Source organism: Tachypleus tridentatus, chromosome 12 (assembly GCF_004210375.1).
Source record: "Tachypleus tridentatus isolate NWPU-2018 chromosome 12, ASM421037v1, whole genome shotgun sequence".
Lineage (NCBI taxonomy): Eukaryota > Metazoa > Arthropoda > Merostomata > Xiphosura > Limulidae > Tachypleus > Tachypleus tridentatus.
In genome coordinates this window covers 131233939-131259713 of record NC_134836.1, presented here as the reverse complement: position 1 = coordinate 131259713, position 25775 = coordinate 131233939, and the positions used below count along the sequence as shown (strand labels likewise).

The 25775-nt window shown below is 36.2% G+C and overlaps 1 protein-coding gene across 1 annotated transcript; it reads left to right on the top strand.

Annotated features, from left to right (window-relative positions):
• The first annotated feature begins 20380 nt into the window (after nucleotides 1–20380).
• LOC143234711 (uncharacterized) lies at nucleotides 20381–23485 on the top strand. Its single transcript, XM_076472272.1, has 2 exons — nucleotides 20381–20517; nucleotides 20701–23485. The coding sequence occupies exon 2, from the start codon at nucleotides 20882–20884 to the stop codon at nucleotides 21788–21790; it is 909 nt and encodes a 302-aa protein (XP_076328387.1). The 5' UTR covers nucleotides 20381–20517; nucleotides 20701–20881; the 3' UTR covers nucleotides 21791–23485.
• The last annotated feature ends 2290 nt before the right edge of the window (nucleotides 23486–25775 follow it).

Here is a 25775-nt window from a genome sequence, read left to right as displayed (position 1 = left end):
CCAGTACAAACATTGTTACACGTGGTTTACTATTCACAACTTGGCACCCAGTACAAACATTGTTACACGTGGTTTACTATTCACAACTTGGCACTCAGTACAAACATTGTTACACGTGGTTTACTATTCACAACTTGGTACTCAGTACAAACAATGTTACACGTGGTTTACTATTCACAACTTGGTACTCAGTACAAACAATGTTACACGTGGTTTACTATTCACAACTTGGTACTCAGTACAAACAATGTTACACGTGGTTTACTATTCACAACTTGGTACTCAGTACAAACAATGTTACACGTGGTTTACTATTCACAACTTGGTACTCAGTACAAACAATGTTACACGTGGTTTACTATTCACAACTTGGTACTCAGTACAAACATTGTTACACGTGGTTTACTATTCACAACTTGGCACCCAGTACAAACATTGTTACACGTGGTTTACTATTCACAACTTGGCACCCAGTACAAACATTGTTACACGTGGTTTACTATTCACAACTTGGCACCCAGTACAAACATTGTTACACGTGGTTTACTATTCACAACTTGGTACTCAGTACAAACAATGTTACACGTGGTTTACTATTCACAACTTGGTACTCAGTACAAACATTGTTACACGTGGTTTACTATTCACAACTTGGCACCCAGTACAAACATTGTTACACGTGGTTTACTATTCACAACTTGGCACCCAGTACAAACATTGTTACACGTGGTTTACTATTCACAACTTGGCACCCAGTACGAACATTGTTACACGTGGTTTACTATTCACAACTTGGTACTCAGTACAAACAATGTTACACGTGGTTTACTATTCACAACTTGGTACTCAGTACAAACAATGTTACACGTGGTTTACTATTCACAACTTGGTACTCAGTACAAACAATGTTACACGTGGTTTACTATTCACAACTTGGTACTCAGTACAAACAATGTTACACGTGGTTTACTATTCACAACTTGGTACTCAGTACAAACAATGTTACACGTGGTTTACTATTCACAACTTGGTACTCAGTACAAACATTGTTACACGTGGTTTACTATTCACAACTTGGCACCCAGTACAAACAATGTTACACGTGGTTTACTATTCACAACTTGGCACTCAGTACAAACATTGTTACACGTGGTTTACTATTCACAACTTGGCACCCAGTACAAACATTGTTACACGTGGTTTACTATTCACAACTTGGTACTCAGTACAAACATTGTTACACGTGGTTTACTATTCACAACTTGGTACTCAGTACAAACATTGTTACACGTGGTTTACTATTCACAACTTGGCACCCAGTACAAACATTGTTACACGTGGTTTACTATTCACAACTTGGCACCCAGTACAAACATTGTTACACGTGGTTTACTATTCACAACTTGGAACCCAGTACGAACATTGTTACACGTGGTTTACTATTCACAACTTCGCACCCAGTACAAACATTGTTACACGTGGTTTACTATTCACAACTTGGCACCCAGTACAAACATTGTTACACGTGGTTTACTATTCACAACTTGGCACCCAGTACAAACATTGTTACACGTGGTTTACTATTCACAACTTGGTACCAGTACAAACATTGTTACACGTGGTTTACTATTCACAACTTGGCACCCAGTACAAACATTGTTACACGTGGTTTACTATTCACAACTTGGCACCCAGTACAAACATTGTTACACGTGGTTTACTATTCACAACTTGGCACCCAGTACAAACATTGTTACACGTGGTTTACTATTCACAACTTGGCACTCAGTACAAACATTGTTACACGTGATTTACTATTCACAACCTGGCACCCAGTACAAACATTGTTACACGTGGTTTACTATTCACAACTTGGTACTCAGTACAAACAATGTTACACGTGGTTTACTATTCACAACTTGGTACTCAGTACAAACAATGTTACACGTGGTTTACTATTCACAACTTGGTACTCAGTACAAACAATGTTACACGTGGTTTACTATTCACAACTTTGAACCCAATACAAACATTGTTACACGTGGTTTACTATTCACAACTTGGTACTCAGTACAAACATTGTTACACGTGGTTTACTATTCACAACTTGGTACTCAGTACAAACATTGTTACACGTGGTTTACTATTCACAACTTGGTACTCAGTACAAACAATGTTACACGTGGTTTACTATTCACAACTTGGCACCCAGTACAAACATTGTTACACGTGGTTTACTATTCACAACTTGGCACCCGGTACGAACATTGTTACACGTGGTTTACTATTCACAACTTGGCACCCAGTACAAACATTGTTACACGTGGTTTACTATTCACAACTTGGCACCCAGTACAAACATTGTTACACGTGGTTTACTATTCACAACTTGGCACCCAGTACAAACATTGTTACACGTGGTTTACTATTCACAACTTGGCACCCAGTACAAACATTGTTACACGTGGTTTACTATTCACAACTTGGTACTCAGTACAAACAATTGTTACACGTGGTTTACTATTCACAACTTGGTACTCAGTACAAACAATGTTACACGTGGTTTACTATTCACAACTTGGTACTCAGTACAAACATTGTTACACGTGGTTTACTATTCACAACTTGGTACCCAGTACGAACATTGTTACACGTGGTTTACTATTCACAACTTGGTACTCAGTACAAACAATGTTACACGTGGTTTACTATTCACAACTTGGCACTCAGTACAAACATTGTTACACGTGGTTTACTATTCACAACTTGGTACTCAGTACAAACAATGTTACACGTGGTTTACTATTCACAACTTGGTACTCAGTACAAACAATGTTACACGTGGTTTACTATTCACAACTTGGTACTCAGTACAAACATTGTTACACGTGGTTTACTATTCACAACTTGGCACCCAGTACAAACATTGTTACACGTGGTTTACTATTCACAACTTGGCACCCAGTACAAACATTGTTACACGTGGTTTACTATTCACAACTTGGCACCCAGTACAAACATTGTTACACGTGGTTTACTATTCACAACTTGGCACCCAGTACAAACATTGTTACACGTGGTTTACTATTCACAACTTGGTACTCAGTACAAACAATGTTACACGTGGTTTACTATTCACAACTTGGTACTCAGTACAAACAATGTTACACGTGGTTTACTATTCACAACTTGGTACTCAGTACAAACAATGTTACACGTGGTTTACTATTCACAACTTGGTACTCAGTACAAACAATGTTACACGTGGTTTACTATTCACAACTTGGTACTCAGTACAAACAATGTTACACGTGGTTTATTATTCACAACTTGGCACTCAGTACAAACAATGTTACACGTGGTTTACTATTCACAACTTGGCACCCAGTAAGAACATTGTTACACGTGGTTTACTATTCACAACTTGGTACTCAGTACAAACATTGTTACACGTGGTTTACTATTCACAACTTGGTACTCAGTACAAACAATGTTACACGTGGTTTACTATTCACAACTTGGAACCCAGTACAAACATTGTTACACGTGGTTTAATATTCACAACTTGGCACCCAGTACAAACATTGTTACACGTGGTTTACTATTCACAACTTGGCACCCAGTACAAACATTGTTACACGTGGTTTACTATTCACAACTTGGCACCCAGTACAAACATTGTTACACGTGGTTTACTATTCACAACTTGGTACTCAGTACAAACAATGTTACACGTGGTTTACTATTCACAACTTGGTACTCAGTACAAACAATGTTACACGTGGTTTACTATTCACAACTTGGTACTCAGTACAAACAATGTTACACGTGGTTTACTATTCACAACTTGGTACTCAGTACAAACAATGTTACACGTGGTTTACTATTCACAACTTGGTACTCAGTACAAACAATGTTACACGTGGTTTACTATTCACAACTTGGTACTCAGTACAAACATTGTTACACGTGGTTTACTATTCACAACTTGGCACCCAGTACAAACAATGTTACACGTGGTTTACTATTCACAACTTGGCACCCAGTACAAACATTGTTACACGTGGTTTACTATTCACAACTTGGCACCCAGTACAAACATTGTTACACGTGGTTTACTATTCACAACTTGGTACTCAGTACAAACATTGTTACACGTGGTTTACTATTCACAACTTGGTACTCAGTACAAACATTGTTACACGTGGTTTACTATTCACAACTTGGCACCCAGTACGAACATTATTACACGTGGTTTACTATTCACAACTTGGCAAGTACAAACAATGTTACACGTGGTTTACTATTCACAACTTCACACCCAGTACAAACATTGTTAACGTGGTTTACTATTCACAACTTGGAATCCGGTACAAACATTGTTACACGTGGTTTACTATTCACAACTTGGCACCCAGTACAAACATTGTTACACGTGGTTTACTATTCACAACTTGGCACCCAGTACGAACATTGTTACACGTGGTTTACTATTCACAACTTGGCACCCAGTACGAACATTGTTACACGTGGTTTACTATTCACAACTTGACACCCAGTACAAACATTGTTACACGTGGTTTACTATTCACAACTTGGCACCCAGTACAAACATTGTTACACGTGGTTTACTATTCACAACTTGGCACCCAGTACAAACATTGTTACACGTGGTTTACTATTCACAACTTGGCACTCAGTACAAACATTGTTACACGTGGTTTACTATTCACAACTTGGTACTCAGTACAAACAATGTTACACGTGGTTTACTATTCACAACTTGGTACTCAGTACAAACAATGTTACACGTGGTTTACTATTCACAACTTGGTACCCAGTACAAACATTGTTACACGTGGTTTACTATTCACAACTTGGTACTCAGTACAAACATTGTTACACGTGGTTTACTATTCACAACTTGGTACTCAGTACAAACATTGTTACACGTGGTTTACTATTCACAACTTGGTACTCAGTACAAACAATGTTACACGTGGTTTACTATTCACAACTTGGCACCCAGTACAAACATTGTTACACGTGGTTTACTATTCACAACTTGGTACTCAGTACAAACAATGTTACACGTGGTTTACTATTCACAACTTGGTACTCAGTACAAACAATGTTACACGTGGTTTACTATTCACAACTTGGTACTCAGTACAAACAATGTTACACGTGGTTTACTATTCACAACTTGGTACTCAGTACAAACAATGTTACACGTGGTTTACTATTCACAACTTGGTACTCAGTACAAACAATGTTACACGTGGTTTACTATTCACAACTTGGCACCCGATAAGAACATTGTTACACGTGGTTTACTATTCAGAACTTGGCATCCGGTACGAACATTTTTACACGTGGTTTACTATTCACAACTTGACACCCAGTACAAACATTCTTACACGTGGTTTACTATTCACAACTTCACACCCAGTACCAACATTGTTACACGTGATTTACTATTCACAACTTGGCACCCGGTACGAACACTGTTACACGTGGTTTACTATTCACAACCTTGCACACAGTACAAACATTGTTACACGTGATTTACTATTCACAACTTGGTACTCAGTACAAACAATGTTACACGTGGTTTACTATTCACAACTTGGTACTCAGTACAAACAATGTTACACGTGGTTTACTATTCACAACTTGGTACTCAGTACAAACAATGTTACACGTGGTTTACTATTCACAACCTTGAACCCAATACAAACAATGTTACACGTGGTTTACTATTCACAACTTGGTACTCAGTACAAACATTGTTACACGTGGTTTACTATTCACAACTTGGTACTCAGTACAAACATTGTTACACGTGGTTTACTATTCACAACTTGGTACTCAGTACAAACAATGTTACACGTGGTTTACTATTCACAACTTGGTACTCAGTACAAACAATGTTACACGTGGTTTACTATTCACAACTTGGTACTCAGTACAAACATTGTTACACGTGGTTTACTATTCAAAACTTGGCCCCAGTAAAACATTGTTACACGTGGTTTACTATTCACAACTTGGCACCCAGTACAAACATTGTTACACGTGGTTTACTATTCACAACTTGGCATCCGGTACGAACATTGTTACACGTGGTTTACTATTCACAACTTCACACCCAGTACAAACATTGTTACACGTGGTTTACTATTCACAACTTGGTACTCAGTACAAACATTGTTACACGTGGTTTACTATTCACAACTTGGTACCCAGTACAAACATTGTTACACGTGGTTTACTATTCACAACTTGGTACTCAGTACAAACAATGTTACACGTGGTTTACTATTCACAACTTGGTACTCAGTACAAACAATGTTACACGTGGTTTACTATTCACAACTTGGTACTCAGTACAAACAATGTTACACGTGGTTTACTATTCACAACTTGGTACTCAGTACAAACATTGTTACACGTGGTTTACTATTCACAACTTGGTACTCAGTACAAACAATGTTACACGTGGTTTACTATTCACAACTTGGTACTCAGTACAAACAATGTTACACGTGGTTTACTATTCACAACTTGGTACTCAGTACAAACATTGTTACACGTGGTTTACTATTCACAACTTGGTACTCAGTACAAACAATGTTACACGTGGTTTACTATTCACAACTTGGTACTCAGTACAAACATTGTTACACGTGGTTTACTATTCACAACTTGGCACCCGGTACAAACATTGTTACACGTGGTTTACTATTCACAACTTGGCACCCAGTAAGAACATTGTTACACGTGGTTTACTATTCACAACTTGGCACCCAGTACAAACATTGTTACACGTGGTTTACTATTCACAACTTGGAATCCGTACAAACATTGTTACACGTGGTTTACTATTCACAACTTGGCACCCAGTACGAACATTGTTACACGTGGTTTACTATTCACAACTTGGCACCCGGTAAGAACATTGTTACACGTGGTTTACTATTCACAACTTGGCATCCGGTACAAACATTGTTACACGTGGTTTACTATTCACAACTTGACACCCAGTACAAACATTCTTACACGTGGTTTACTATTCACAACTTCACACCCAGTACAAACATTGTTACACGTGGTTTACTATTCACAACTTGGCACCCGGTACGAACACTGTTACACGTGGTTTACTATTCACAACCTTGCACCCAGTACAAACATTGTTACACGTGGTTTACTATTCACAACTTGGCACCCAGTACAAACATTGTTACACGTGGTTTACTATTCACAACTTGGTACTCAGTACAAACAATGTTACACGTGGTTTACTATTCACAACTTGGTACTCAGTACAAACAATGTTACACGTGGTTTACTATTCACAACTTGGTACTCAGTACAAACAATGTTACACGTGGTTTACTATTCACAACTTGGCACCCAGTACAAACATTGTTACACGTGGTTTACTATTCACAACTTGGTACTCAGTACAAACAATGTTACACGTGGTTTACTATTCACAACTTGGTACTCAGTACAAACAATGTTACACGTGGTTTACTATTCACAACTTGGTACTCAGTACAAACATTGTTACACGTGGTTTACTATTCACAACTTGGTACTCAGTACAAACAATGTTACACGTGGTTTACTATTCACAACTTGGCACCCAGTACAAACATTGTTACACGTGGTTTACTATTCACAACTTGGTACTCAGTACAAACAATGTTACACGTGGTTTACTATTCACAACTTGGTACTCAGTACAAACATTGTTACACGTGGTTTACTATTCACAACTTGGCACCCAGTACAAACATTGTTACACGTGGTTTACTATTCACAACTTGGCACCCAGTAAAAACATTGTTACACGTGGTTTACTATTCACAACTTGGCACCAGTACAAACATTGTTACACGTGGTTTACTATTCACAACTTGGTACTCAGTACAAACAATGTTACACGTGGTTTACTATTCACAACTTGGTACTCAGTACAAACAATGTTACACGTGGTTTACTATTCACAACTTGGTACTCAGTACAAACAATGTTACACGTGGTTTACTATTCACAACTTGGTACTCAGTACAAACAATGTTACACGTGGTTTACTATTCACAACTTGGTACTCAGTACAAACAATGTTACACGTGGTTTACTATTCACAACTTGGTACTCAGTACAAACATTGTTACACGTGGTTTACTATTCACAACTTGGCACCCAGTACAAACAATGTTACACGTGGTTTACTATTCACAACTTGGCACTCAGTACAAACATTGTTACACGTGGTTTACTATTCACAACTTGGCACTCAGTACAAACATTGTTACACGTGGTTTACTATTCACAACTTGGTACCCAGTACAAACAATGTTACACGTGGTTTACTATTCACAACTTGGTACTCAGTACAAACATTGTTACACGTGGTTTACTATTCACAACTTGGCACCCAGTAAGAACATTGTTACACGTGGTTTACTATTCACAACTTCACACCCAGTACAAACATTGTTACACGTGGTTTACTATTCACAACTTGGCACCCAGTACAAACATTGTTACACGTGGTTTACTATTCACAACTTCACACCCAGTACAAACATTGTTACACGTGGTTTACTATTCACAACTTGGAATCCAGTACAAACATTGTTACACGTGGTTTACTATTCACAACTTGGCACCCAGTACAAACATTGTTACACGTGGTTTACTATTCACAACTTGGCAACCAGTACAAACATTGTTACACGTGGTTTACTATTCACAACTTGGCACCCAGTAAGAACATTGTTACACGTGGTTTACTATTCACAACTTGGCATCCAGTACGAACATTGTTACACGTGGTTTACTATTCACAACTTGGTACTCAGTACAAACATTGTTACACGTGGTTTACTATTCACAACCTGGCACCCAGTACAAACATTGTTACACGTGGTTTACTATTCACAACTTGGCACTCAGTACAAACATTGTTACACGTGGTTTACTATTCACAACTTGACACCCAGTACAAACATTGTTACACGTGGTTTACTATTCACAACTTGGCACCCAGTACCAACATTGTTACACGTGGTTTACTATTCACAACTTGGCACCAAGTACCAACATTGTTACACGTGGTTTACTATTCACAACTTGGCACTCAGTACAAACAATGTTACACGTGGTTTACTATTCACAACTTGGTACTCAGTACAAACAATGTTACACGTGGTTTACTATTCACAACTTGGTACTCAGTACAAACAATGTTACACGTGGTTTACTATTCACAACTTGGCACCCAGTACAAACATTGTTACACGTGGTTTACTATTCACAACTTGGTACTCAGTACAAACATTGTTACACGTGGTTTACTATTCACAACTTGGTACTCAGTACAAACATTGTTACACGTGGTTTACTATTCACAACTTGGTACTCAGTACAAACAATGTTACACGTGGTTTACTATTCACAACTTGGCACCCAGTACAAACATTGTTACACGTGGTTTACTATTCACAACTTGGCACCCGGTACAAACATTGTTACACGTGGTTTACTATTCACAACCTTGCACACAGTACAAACATTGTTACACGTGGTTTACTATTCACAACTTGGTACTCAGTACAAACAATGTTACACGTGGTTTACTATTCACAACTTGGTACTCAGTACAAACAATGTTACACGTGGTTTACTATTCACAACTTGGTACTCAGTACAAACAATGTTACACGTGGTTTACTATTCACAACTTGGTACCCAGTACAAACATTGTTACACGTGGTTTACTATTCACAACTTGGTACTCAGTACAAACATTGTTACACGTGGTTTACTATTCACAACTTGGTACTCAGTACAAACATTGTTACACGTGGTTTACTATTCACAACTTGGTACTCAGTACAAACAATGTTACACGTGGTTTACTATTCACAACTTGGTACTCAGTACAAACATTGTTACACGTGGTTTACTATTCACAACTTGGCACCCAGTAAGAACATTGTTACACGTGGTTTACTATTCACAACTTCACACCCAGTACAAACATTGTTACACGTGGTTTACTATTCACAACTTGGAATACCGGTACGAACATTGTTACACGTGGTTTACTATTCACAACTTGGCACCCAGTACAAACATTGTTACACGTGGTTTACTATTCACAACTTGGCACCCGGTAAGAACATTGTTACACGTGGTTTACTATTCACAACTTGGCATCCGGTACGAACATTGTTACACGTGGTTTACTATTCACAACTTGACACCCAGTACAAACATTCTTACACGTGGTTTACTATTCACAACTTCACACCCAGTACCAACATTGTTACACGTGGTTTACTATTCACAACTTGGCACCCGGTACGAACACTGTTACACGTGGTTTACTATTCACAACCTTGCACCCAGTACAAACATTGTTACACGTGGTTTACTATTCACAACTTGGCACTCAGTACAAACATTGTTACACGTGGTTTACTATTCACAACTTGGTACTCAGTACAAACAATGTTACACGTGGTTTACTATTCACAACTTGGTACTCAGTACAAACAATGTTACACGTGGTTTACTATTCACAACTTGGTACTCAGTACAAACAATGTTACACGTGGTTTAATATTCACAACTTGGTACTCAGTACAAACACTGTTACACGTGGTTTACTATTCACAACTTGGCACCCGGTAAGAACATTGTTACACGTGGTTTACTATTCACAACTTGGTACTCAGTACAAACAATGTTACACGTGGTTTACTATTCACAACTTGGTACTCAGTACAAACAATGTTACACGTGGTTTACTATTCACAACTTGGTACTCAGTACAAACAATGTTACACGTGGTTTACTATTCACAACTTGGTACTCAGTACAAACAATGTTACACGTGGTTTACTATTCACAACTTGGTACTCAGTACAAACAATGTTACACGTGGTTTACTATTCACAACTTGGTACTCAGTACAAACATTGTTACACGTGGTTTACTATTCACAACTTGGTACTCAGTACAAACAATGTTACACGTGGTTTACTATTCACAACTTGGTACTCAGTACAAACAATGTTACACGTGGTTTACTATTCACAACTTGGTACTCAGTACAAACATTGTTACACGTGGTTTACTATTCACAACTTGGCACCAGTACAAACATTGTTACACGTGGTTTACTATTCACAACTTGGCACCCAGTACAAACAATGTTACACGTGGTTTACTATTCACAACTTGGCACCCAGTAAGAACATTGTTACACGTGGTTTACTATTCACAGCTTTGCACCCAGTACAAACATTGTTACACGTGGTTTACTATTCACAACTTGGAATCAGTACAAACATTGTTACACGTGGTTTACTATTCACAACTTGGCACCCAGTACGAACATGTTACACGTGGTTTACTATTCACAACTTGGCACCCAATAAGAACATTGTTACACGTGGTTTACTATTCACAACTTGGCATCCGGTACGAACATTGTTACACGTGGTTTACTATTCACAACTTGGCACCCAGTACAAACATTGTTACACGTGGTTTACTATTCACAACTTGGTACTCAGTACAAACAATGTTACACGTGGTTTACTATTCACAACTTGGCACCCAGTACAAACATTGTTACACGTGGTTTACTATTCACAACTTGGCACCCAGTACAAACATTGTTACACGTGGTTTACTATTCACAACTTGGCACCCAGTACAAACATTGTTACACGTGGTTTACTATTCACAACTTGGCACCCAGTACGAACATTGTTACACGTGGTTTACTATTCACAACTTGGTACTCAGTACAAACAATGTTACACGTGGTTTACTATTCACAACTTGGTACTCAGTACAAACAATGTTACACGTGGTTTACTATTCACAACTTGGTACTCAGTACAAACAATGTTACACGTGGTTTACTATTCACAACTTGGTACTCAGTACAAACAATGTTACACGTGGTTTACTATTCACAACTTGGTACTCAGTACAAACAATGTTACACGTGGTTTACTATTCACAACTTGGTACTCAGTACAAACAATGTTACACGTGGTTTACTATTCACAACTTGGTACTCAGTACAAACATTGTTACACGTGGTTTACTATTCACAACTTGGTACTCAGTACAAACAATGTTACACGTGGTTTAATATTCACAACTTGGTACTCAGTACAAACAATGTTACACGTGGTTTACTATTCACAACTTGGTGTCCGGTAAGAACATTGTTACACGTGGTTTACTATTCACAACTTGGCATCCGGTACGAACATTGTTACACGTGGTTTACTATTCACAACTTGACACCCAGTACAAACATTGTTACACGTGGTTTACTATTCACAACTTGGAATCCGGTACGAACATTGTTACACGTGGTTTACTATTCACAACTTGACACCCAGTACAAACATTGTTACACGTGGTTTACTATTCACAACTTGGCACCCAGTACCAACATTGTTACACGTGGTTTACTATTCACAACTTGGCACCCGGTACGAACATTGTTACACGTGGTTTACTATTCACAACTTGGCACCCAGTACAAACATTGTTACACGTGGTTTACTATTCACAACTTGGCACCCAGTACGAACATTGTTACACGTGGTTTACTATTCACAACTTGGCACCCAGTACAAACATTGTTACACGTGGTTTACTATTCACAACTTGGTAATACAGTACAAACATTGTTACACGTGGTTTACTATTCACAACTTGGTACTCAGTACAAACAATGTTACACGTGGTTTACTATTCACAACTTGGTACTCAGTACAAACAATGTTACACGTGGTTTACTATTCACAACTTGGTACTCAGTACAAACAATGTTACACGTGGTTTACTATTCACAACTTGGTACTCAGTACAAACAATGTTACACGTGGTTTACTATTCACAACTTGGTACTCAGTACAAACAATGTTACACGTGGTTTACTATTCACAACTTGGTACTCAGTACAAACAATGTTACACGTGGTTTACTATTCACAACTTGGTACTCAGTACAAACAATGTTACACGTGGTTTACTATTCACAACTTGGCACCCAGTAAGAACATTGTTACACGTGGTTTACTATTCACAACTTGGCACTCAGTACAAACATTGTTACACGTGGTTTACTATTCACAACTTGGCACCCGGTAAGAACATTGTTACACGTGGTTTACTATTCACAACTTGGCACCCAGTACGAACATTGTTACACGTGGTTTACTATTCACAACTTGGTACTCAGTACAAACAATGTTACACGTGGTTTACTATTCACAACTTGGCACGCAGTACAAACATTGTTACACGTGGTTTACTATTCACAACTTGGTACTCAGTACAAACAATGTTACACGTGGTTTACTATTCACAACTTGGTACTCAGTACAAACATTGTTACACGTGGTTTACTATTCACAACTTGGCACCCGGTAAGAACATTGTTACACGTGGTTTACTATTCACAACTTGGCACCCGGAAGAACATTGTTACACGTGGTTTACTATTTTCAACCTGGCACCCAGTACGAACATCGTTACACGTGGTTTACTATTCACAACTTGGTACTCAGTACAAACAATGTTACACGTGGTTTACTATTCACAACTTGGCACCCAGTACAAACATTGTTACACGTGGTTTACTATTCACAACTTGGTACTCAGTACAAACATTGTTACACGTGGTTTACTATTCACAACTTGGTACTCAGTACAAACAATGTTACACGTGGTTTACTATTCACAACTGGCACGCAGTCCGAACATTGTTACACGCGTTTTAGTATTCACTGTAATAAATCTCCTAAACGTTGGCTGCATTTGTAACATACAAAACTGTTATTACGACGTCACTTCTTATAATAATAAGGTTTATTCCTTATATAACCAGTTATAATGATGTAAACTATAATGGTTGTAACGGAATCGTGATCGAAATACATTAAAAATATTTGTGACAAACTATTTTCTTTAGCCTTAAGATAAAATGTTCCTTGTTCTTGTTCATATTCCAGATTGTTAGGTAATATATTAGGTTGAGGAATAATTCGTGAGCGTTTTTAAATAATTTCATTCAAGCATTACATGCAAGACTATACAATACTTCAATGCATGAACACATTACACCCAAAACATTTATTATGATACTTTATTTCATGTAATACCTAGGTATATAGTATGCATTGTTTTAAACGAAATTGCAAGAAATTAAATGCGAAAAGCAGATGGTGTCGAAAATGCTCGATTTTGTCCACTTGACATTCCATTTAATGAGCTGAAAATGAAAGCTAAAATTAAAGACATATGAAAATCAAACACACCATCTATTAGAGCAAGAAATTATCTACCAAATGACATGAAATATTTTGCGAAAGCGTTTCATTTATGAATATATTTTTAACTTGGAAAAACGCTCACGAATTATTCCTCAACCCAATAATTAATCTCGAATGAGTCTCAGGTTTATTACGCTACGTATTACGATTTCATATGTCCAGAAATTTAAATTTAGAATTGAATGACTAGCTGCCTTCCTTCTATATACTACATTACAATCAGTAGCATTTTACATATTTACTACACTACTACATTACAATCACTAGCATTTTACATATATAGTACATTACTACATTACAATCACTAGCATTTTACATATATAGTACATTACTACATTACAATCACTATCATTTTACATATATACTACACTACTACATTACAATCACTAGCATTTTACATATATAGTACATTACTACATTACAATCACTAGCATTTTACATATATAGTACATTACTACATTACAATCACTAGCATTTTACATATTTACTACACTACTACATTACAATCACTAGCATTTTACATATATAGTACATTACTACATTACAATCACTAGCATTTTTACATATATAGTACATTACTAGCATTACAATCACTAGCATTTTACATATATACTACATTACTACATTACAATCACTAGCCTTTTACATATATAGTACATTACTACATTACAATCACTCTAGCATTTTACATATATAGTACATTACTACATTACAATCACTAGCATTTTACATATATACTACATTACTACATTACAATCACTAGCCTTTTACATATATATACTACATTACTACATTACAATCACTAGCCTTTTACATATATACTACATTACGACATTACAATTACTAGCATTTTACATATATACTACACTACTACATTACAATCACTAGCATTTTACATATATACTACATTACGACATTACAATTACTAGCATTTTACATATATACTACACTACTACATTACAATCACTAGCATTTTACATATATACTACATTACTGATTCTTACGTTCGAAAAGTTTCTACAAATTTAGAGAATAAACCGGACTTCCGCATTACATATTTAACAATATAAGTTACACGCATTTCTAAATATATATTAAAGTGAAATAAATACAGATATTAAAATAAATATATAATATTAAATCCGTTACAAAGTGAAAATTTATAAAATTACAGTCAGGTTTAAATGTTGTTTGTTGTTAAATATATGTTTTGGTTACGTATATTAGATGACTTTAGCGTTTTACCCCTCTTTCAACAACACCTTTTGTTATTTTAAACCGAATCAGATGGTGCGACACATGGGATCTAAATGTTCATGTTAGACATAAGAAGTTCCTTGTATAACTACATCAAATTTCCATCTACTGATCAGAGGGAGGTACTTTAGTCAGCGGTATACCAGACGGCTGGCTACACATCTACTTAAGCCTGATGGATGGAACACTCTACTCACAAATCTGAAGATCGCGAGTTCCAATCCTCTTCCCGAACATGTTCGGTCTCTCAGCAGTGAGGGGTATTATAATGTGAAGGTCAATTCCACTATTCGTTGGTAAAGAATACCCCACGAGTTGGCAGTAGATGGTGGTGGCTAGTTTTCTTCTCTCCATAAAAACATAGCAAACAAACAATCAAATGCCTAGGTAAGTTTAGATTGATCGTAAAGGCTACTTTAGTATCTTCCTTCTAAAACTTCAAGTACGATTCCCGTCACCGAACATGCCAGCTTTTTCTGCCGTATGAGCGTTATAATGTGAAGGTCACTTCCACTATTTGAAGATAATAGAGCAGCCCAAGAGTTGGCGGTGGATGGTGTTAACTAGCTGCCTCTCTATGCTATTGGGTGAAAAAACAAACCATAATTCCTTGTACATTAGGCACACCATGATACTCAGTCGTGGAGGAGAAAAGGGAGGTGGGCCACACAATGGACTAGTAGTGATACACCCTGGGATAGTGAGCAATACATGGACTTCTACGTACTACCTAATTTCCAGGTTAAAGTGCTAGGTGCTTTAGGTGATATTAACCTGATGTACTTTTAAACTAACAAAGTTTTATTTTAAAAAAGTCTTTTGAACGAGAAGAAACGTTAAAATATGATCTGAACGTTTGGTAATCTAATACTGCAAAATACTTTATTATTTTTAACAAAATAAAAATGCCATCCACGTCTCTTCCGTACGCTAATTGTTTTAAACTAACCCACACTGCTCTGAATTTATTCATAATATAAATATAGAACAGCTAAAAATATGTGTTAATTTTAACTCTTATTAAATACATTGATCTAATTAAATATTCTATCATTAAAAAAAACTTTTTTTTCGCAACAAATTCCAATAAGTTATGAAAATCTATTCACTTAAACCACTAACTTCTTCCCAAATAAGTTCAAGCATAATATTTGGTTGATTCGAACATCTCTATATAAGGTTCTAATCCTCACTGACAACGGAAAAATTTCAAAACTATTTAACAAAAAAAAATTATTACTAAACCAGTTAGTCTGTTGTTTAAAATATCTGTACTAGAAAACACAGAAATAACTAAGATCCCAGTCTCAAGAAGATATCTGAATACCACAATGTACTCCAAAATATTTGCGGTGATTGTATTCTTTAGAAGTTGAGGTTCTGTGCTGATCAGGGCCGACAGTGGTCAACGTGCCGTACCGTGGTTCACGTAAAGCTAATCAAATATAAATAAATAAATAAATCACATATCGAAGTCTGTGGCCATGGGTGCGTTGTAATTTTCATTTATTCTACCCTTAAGGTGATATATCCTGAAAACTTAAGTTGATTTTGTTTATAACGCGTAGTTTCAACAATTACTACAATATTAAGGTATGACAAGGTCTTCGATCTCGTGCTACTTGGAAACGAAACTACTACCTTGGATGTTACTGTTTTGAACTGTGAATGATTGTTTAACATACGCTCACGAATATTTGTACTATAAATGGTATTACTGGTGTAATATGGATGTTTACTGGGTTTATAATAAGAATGACTGTCTTGTTTGTCCTCCTGGTGTTGGTACAGTGGAATGAAATCTTTAAAAATGTTTTTAATAGCCTCTGTTACTGTACTATTATCTGATATCGAGATTTATTTGCTGTTCGTGTTCTCTTTGTTGTGTATTAACTTGTTCTGTGAGTTTTTTCTGTTGCAGATGTTGTTGTCTGTCGTTTAGTGTTATTATTTATGTTGATAATTCTTGTATCACAGTTCGCCGTGTACGACTACTATACAAACGTGTGCTACACAATTAGTTATCGGTTTCTTAATGTCGTTTTATGTGTAAACTTTGACGTTTGTAGGTTGTTCTGTCCTACTAACAAATACTTGTTCTCATATTCTCTATTCTTTAATGTCTTTGATGGCTGATAGTTTCCCTAGGAATGAAGCCTGTGTATCGGGTTTCATACCCGTATGTGTATATTAATCAAGTATTTAGAACTTTGTGTCCTTAGTTAAACGCTGTATGGCAATTATATTTGCTCGAGGTTTGTTTCCTTACTTCTGTTGCTAATTATGGTTCTTTGTACGAACCAAATATTCCTTCTTTATAATGGCATGTTTCGATGCTTCCCGTTTAATTTGTGTAAAATTTGTTTAGTGTAATGTTCATCTTTGTTTTATTTTGTACAAGGTTTGTTTGTTTTGAATTTCGCGCGAAGCTACACGAGAGCTATCTGCGCTAGCCGTCCCTAATTTAGCAGTGTAAGACTAGAAGAAAGACAGCCAGTCATCACCACCAATTCTTGGGCTACTCCTTTATCAATGAATAGTAGGATTGAACGTAATATTATAACGCCCCCACAAATGAAAAGGTTCGAACCCGGGATCCTGGGATTATGAGTCGAGTGCCTAAACCATCTGCCCATGCCGGGCGGTGTGTTAGGTTTCATTTCCCTTTATTTGTTCATTTGATTTTACAGTTTCAATGAACGATTTTTAATCTTTTCAATCGATAGTTACAACGCTCCAATCAGGGGTTCGATTCCTGTTAGTGGAATTACACATACATTCAATCAATGGAACATTTATTTTTCCGCAAAACGCCTAGCCTTTTTGCGTACTCTTTTGTTACTTTACCCAGCTGTAATTTAACACAACTAATTAAGTTATCTAGATCTTAACTTGTAGCTATGTTCATAAATTTAGTGCCACCTACACTAGACTCACCTAGGTATAAAGAGGCAGATGACTCACTCGAAGACCCGGTTATCATATCCTACTTTTTCTTCTTATAGTCGCAACATGCCAGACGACCAGACGTAAGCGTTGGATTTTGTTAAGGCCTGTTGTTTTTAAAGTGTTGACAAGTGACAACTGGAAGAAAGTATTTAGAAATACAAGTACATCTTCTTGTTGAAAAAGCTCACCGATCGTGGGTGAAACAGTTGTAGACCTAATCCTAATCGTATACAGATTTAACCAATGACGGTTAGGCCCGAATTAGGGATTTCTGAGAGGAACGAACCAATACTTATCACACACAACAAATACACATCCTCAGGCCTTGAAAGTCAGCGCAAGAATCTAGTCTATAACTTTAAAATTAGGAACGACTAATTCTTATACCACTCATGTAGGCTTCCGCGAAATGCAACAAACAAGCTCGACGATTTCCTACGTAATAACTAGTAACCTCAGAAGCAGAATCAAACTGGAAGGGACCATTTACAATAATTTACTGTATAACTTCAAATGAATAATATTTATTCTCATCTTTGTGCCCATCTTTTAAAACTTAAATGAAATATTCAGAGCATTTGTACTTCATAAAGTGTTTTATATCTTTTCAAAACAACTACTGTAAAACTTTTCTCTGACTAAAACAACATATTTAATAAATTAAAATGTTTAATGTTTAGGAATTCTCATTTCAGAAGGTAACTTTGATAATTTCGGAAACAAAATGAATGAAAGCGGTGGTATTTGTTTGTTTGTTTTTAATTTCGTGTAAAGCTACACGAGGGTGATCTGCGCTAGCCGTTTCTAATTTTCCAGTGTAAGACTAGAGGGAAGGCAGCTAGTCTTCACCACCCACCGCCAACCTTTGGGCTACTCTTTTACCAATGAATAGTGGGATTGACCGTCACATTATAACGTCCCTACGGTTGGTGCGACCACGCGACCCTCAGATGACCCATGCCGGACAAAAGCGGTTGTAAAAAACAAACAATCTAGTCTATGTTAGGCCTAATTAGCAGAGAAAAGTTGTTGTTTTTTGATAAAACTACTAAGGCCATCCTTCCTTAGTTTCGAATTGTCACCTTATATTTAGAAAATACACAACTGACCGACAACACTCGCCACAAACTCTTAGGACACTTCACCAACAAATAATGTTGGATTGATCGACACATAATGACGTTCCTATTGCCGAGAAGGCGAATATTTTCAGCGCCTTAGAAAAATTGTATATTATTCTAAAAACTTACCCAAAAATTATACAACAAGTTTATTTACTTAATTCTGGTGATTGAGATAATTTTAAACAAAATACGTTTATTCGTTATAGTTCCTAGTGCTAGTTATAACTGATGGCTTCTCCACGTAGGCCTACTTACAAGTAGATATTTAATTTTATTCGTTATAGTTCCTAGTGCTAGTTATAACTAATGACTTCTCCACGTAGGGCTACTTACAAGTAGATATTTAACTGTTTTAATACTTTAACATATATTTGTTTATATCCATATAGCCCCCATTGATACAGAGATGTGTCTGCAGACAACTTACAACACTAGAAACCAGGTTTCGATGCCTGTGGTGGGAAGAGTATCGATAGCCTATTGTGTAGCTTCGTGTTTAAGTTCGCGAAAACAAAGATATATATATATTCATATGACTGTCCATGTAAAACAAAAACCCATCTCTATATAGTTATTAAATCATCTAAATTCTTCAACAAAACACTTCTGTTAAATGTACTGCAACTTATTCAACCTTTTGATTTCCTTTCGTTCACAGAGTGAGATTTCAGATTTGACTTCAGTAATCATCTCTGGAACTAACAATCTGACGTTTTCAAAATCAGAAGAAACATCTGAAGAATACGTTTACACAGTTCAAGTTCCATCATTCAAACTTCCGGAAAGGATTACAAACAGGCAAGATTAAATTTCTTTCCTAAATGTTTATGTGGAGTCACAAACGTATCTTTACTGAAAAGAACTTTCATTGACTTCTAAGCCTAATAAGATAAGTCTATATTGTGCAGCTTAAAATATGAGATAACTTGTGATTATATTCTTTCTAAAAGTATCTGATTTTGTATTGATAAAACTACATAGCACAGGAAATGGAAGAATCTCTGCCGACTTCCAAGCTCGACGCACCTCAAGAAGTTACTGTTGAACTGTCGCTTCTGTCACTGGATAAACCACCAAAACTCCAGGACAGAGAGTCAGACGCGAGACAAGAACAGGAAGACAGAAAAGGTGAGCTGAAGAGAGAAGAACTGGCAAGTTTTGTATGTCGACGCCCGGAGAAAAGAAAAACTTTACACACACTCGAAGCAGGCTTTGGGGTGGGTACCGTCCCAAAAAATTGGTTTCTGAGGATGCTACTCAGACAAAATTAAAGAGTTCAAAATTTGCTTGGAAAAATTCTAGGTTTTTCAGCAGAACATTGTCATCAGTAGACTTTTTAAAGAATCTTAAGAGAGTTTCTGTCTCTACTTCAGATGAAAATGAAATTGGAATCAAACCAACCGAAGCAAGAATGATGAAAACCAAACGAAATATCTTTCGAAAGAGATCCAGTAGTGAAGAAGGCCCAAGCAATCTCGAAAAAGAGATTCGAGAAGTTTCTCGCACAACCACTTCCATTTTTGAAAAGTTTACATCTCGTAGAAAATCAACCCAAGAAGAAGGCATTGTGTGCAAAAGGGAAGATTTGCTCTCCATTATTAAGCCTAAAGTGGAAGTGCCAGATTCAGTGACGAAACGAATCCCCTTACGACACATACGGTCTGCGACAATTGATTCTTCGACTGTTCAACAATCAGACATTCTCCCATTTGGTCCAAACGCATCCAAAAAACGATCAAAATCAAAAAAGACAGCTTTTCAAAGAAGTCTAAGTGATGAAACTAGAACAGATGGAGAATCGTTGAAAAGGGAAACTTTAAAGAAGAAAGTCTCAGAAGAAGACCAGACCATTGAAGAAAAAAAACGTAAACAATCATTGGACGAAAAACAAATGATGAACCAGATAAACAACAAAGAGGGAGAATCAGATGGCGAACATGCAACTGTCGTGTGGGATGATGGAAATGTCCTGAATGCAATGTTACTTGGCGACGCTATTGAGTCGTTCCTAAAGGGTTCTATGAGTAATGATGAGGAGACTGAAAAACGAGTTTCTTTCAGAAAGTCCTAAGAATCAAAACACTTTGAAGAACCCTAAAAGTACTCTATGTAATTATCATGCTTTATCGAGTATTTCTATGTCAATTATGTTATTTTATTTAGATAACATCGTATGCCTACATCATTATTAATTTTAGTTTTTTGTAATCTCGATTTGTAAAGGAATTATTTAATGATGACCAAGGTTATAGCTGTGATATGTAACGTTTATGAGGGCTCTGTATCTTGTTTGTCAATATATAAGGGCTCTGTATCTTGTTTGTCAATATATAAGGGCTCTGTATTTTGTTTGTGAAGACGTTTCACTAACAACAAATGCACTAATGTTACTTCACGAGTGTTATACATCAGATAAACATCATTTAAAAGTAAGGTTTTAAAAACATTAATGATAACACTTTTTACAAACGGCTCAGCATGGCGATGTGGGTTAAGGCGTTCGACTCCTACTTTGAGGGTCGTGGGTTCGAAACCCCGCTGCACCAAACATGCTTGCCCTTTCAGCCGTGAGGGCGTTATAATGTAACAATCAATCCCACTATTCGTTGGTAAAAGAGTAGCCTAAGGGTTTGGCGGTAGCTGGTGATGACTAGCTGCCTTCCCTCTAGTGTTAAACTACTAAATTAGGGACGGCTAGCGCTGATAGCCCTCGTGTAACTTCGCGCGAAATTCAAACAAAACAAAATTTTCAGAAATTGATTTTTAGTGGAATTTCTTTTGAGTGTTTTTTCAAACGTTTTAGTTAATTTGTAATGATTTAAAAACGAAATGAAAATTCAACTGTTCTGCCTTCAAAACCGTTGAATCAGCCACACTTTAAATTACGCAAAACAAAACAAAAGTAAATATATTCTAATAGTTTGAAATATATTTTAAGGCAGCTCGCTTTGTACAACAAAGAGTTCGTTAGCCTCAACTTCAATGTGTATTTAAACCTAATTTTTATTTTTATTTTTTAAATTTTACTTGAAGATCAGAGAGCACAAGATTGTGGTGATCGGCTTATTTGAAACAAGACTAAAACAAAATTCAAATATATGTCTAAAATGTCTTAGTTCTTCAAAGCAATGTGCCAATAGTCCCCGCCAGTGACTCAGCGGTAAGTCTGGACACTTATAACGTTAAAAATCGGGTTTCAGTATCTGTGGTAGACACCACACAGACAGCATAGTGTATAGCTTTGTGCTTTACAGCATCCTCGCAAACCAATAAGTTCTTATAGATTAGTATTGTCTCAAAGGCTACGCTTATCACCCAGCATGAATTTCAAATGTTTCTTCTATAAGCCCTCAAGCTTACCAGTGAAGCAATGAAGACTTATATGACTTATAACTAAACATTACTACAAAAATTTAAATCACAACGGGCTGGACTTTAACCCTGAATTTTAATGTATGATTGTTTAATTTCTAAGATGTTTCTGTGACATATTCTTAGCTCAGTATAGATTGTGAAACGCTGAACGTCCACTCTGAAATACCTAATAAATTACAAGCAAAGTGGGAAACCAAACATACAATAATTTAAAATACAAATATTTTTAAATGTACGGTTTTCTTTACCAGCAATGAATGAAAATCGTAAAGTGAGAAAATTAGATTAAATATATATTAAGTGTTCAACTTGTTATGTTTTTGTAACCAGACGATGGCAAACTGTTTTGTAAGCAAATATTTGTTCTTGTAACTTGTAAAAATAAAAGTAAACCCTGTTAAAACTGTTGTGGTGTACAAATATTAACTGTTAGTTTCTCATTATGAACAACGATTACTTTTGTTTGTTTTTGAACAACCAACCTGGAAGCTAGAAACTTGAAGAACAAATTAATTGAAGTGAGTGCTCTGGGTAATTTTGATATAACCTAGACTTAGGCCTTTCTTTTTTTTAAAAAAAATCTTTATACTTTTGGTATTTTTTTATTTTTGGCTCAAAGACACACGGTGAGTTATTATAGTTTGGTTCACCTACGGATTTACAACTCTAAAATCAGGGGTTCGATTCATCTCGGTGGACTCGGCAGATAACTTGATGTGGCTTTGCTATAAAAAAACACAAACTCACCACGTGTGATTGAACCCCTGATCATAACGTTGGAAGTTCGTAAATTTACTGTTGGCCCACTGGGGGAACATTGTCGTACGATACAAACTTTGTTCAGTTTTTAAGATATTTTATAGTGTTCACGATTTGTATTTGTTGTTAAAAAATGAAAATATAAATGAAACAAATCATATTTTTTATACAACTCACTACGGACCAGTTGGAACAGAATAGAGAGAGCATTAATTAAGGAGTTATTTTCTGGAAATCAATAACCAAGTGTAACTTCAGAAAAAATAATTAACTTTCTAAATTAATAACCAAGTAACGTGTAATTTCAGAAGAAGAAAATAGTTAGCTTATCACACTTTGTCAGAAATTTGAGCATGCTGAATCACTCCCAGAGACGTATGTCAAGCTCTTATGAACACAAGAATTTGTTACAGAACTTGAGCTGTTGAAATGATTATTAAATTTGAATAAATGGTTGAATCTGTGCTTGAATCGGTTTGAGGATGATGTTATAATTAATGTTATTTAATTAAGATTTTGTAGGACAACTGAACCAGTTTTCATTGAATGGCGTAGTTAACGTTGTTTAATAAAGAGTGTATGAGACAGATGAACCAGTTTTCATTGGATGTCGTAGCTAACTTTGTTTGATAAAGAGTGTATAAGACAGGTGAATCAGTTTTCATTGGATGGCGTAGTTAATTTTGTTTGATAAAGAGTGTGTAAGACAGGTGAATCAGTTTTCATTGGATGGCGTAGTTAATTTTGTTTAATAAAGAGTGTATAAGACAGGTGAACCAGTTTTCATTGGATGACGTAGTTAATTTTGTTTAATAAAGAGTGTATAAGACAGGTGAACCAGTTTTCATTGGATGACGTAGTTAACGTTGTTTAATGAAGATTTTATAAGACAACTGAACCAGCTCTAAGAGGATAACGTGGTAATAATATAGCTGAACACAATAGTTAAGAAGCAAGGGATCCGTTGGTCCACGTGGGCTGTTTCATTCACTAAACTGAATTTACCATTCAAATATATAACAAGCCTCCTCTTGAAATCCCTTAAAATTACCATTTCCTCTATATGTGAAAGTAACACAATCCAAAGACCAGCTATTTCCTTAGAAGAGTAGAATTTTCTTCGATGAAGATGTCTCCACGCTGCCATACTCTATACTTGTGTTCTCTCGTCCTATCACTCTCAGTGTTTAGTACAAAATAGACCAAACCTATCAACAATATTAAACACCTCAATCTTATCATCTCTAACTCTTCTGTAAGAAAATAGATATCATCCAAGTAGTCATCACCTTACCAATATTTCATTGTTCTTCCTGAGACGAGTCGACCCACGACTTGACATAACATATCAAATGTGGCTTAACCAGTGGCCTAGTCAATGAAATTATAGCATCATTAGACTTGTTTTCAACGTTTCTCTAGATATAACTTAAAATCCCTTCCATCACCAACTGCTTCTGCGATTTGACAAATTGATCAACAAAGATTCCTTTCTTCCATGACACTGTCAAGTTTATTCTAATAATAATTATACTTATAATTCAAATTATGATAACCCACATGCATTATATTATATCTATTATAATTAAAATCCATTATTTACCAATTATTGGCCTAAATCGTCAAATGATCCGAACTTCTGTAAATCAGTATTGGCATCCACAGTGCCAACAATTTTAATACCATTGGCAAATGTAAGTAAATTATTGGTCATTCTTTCATCAATGTAAATGGTGCAAATCAAAGAAAGTGAAATATCTCTCACTGAGTCCAGAGGTGTTTCACTCGTGAAATTAATCAAGTTTGATTAAAGTTCATTCATAACAACCTTATGGTTTCTTCCAACAAGCCACACCTATAGATGTCACTTTTAACAAGCTTTCATATGATATATTTTGAAATTCTTTCTGAAAATCCACATA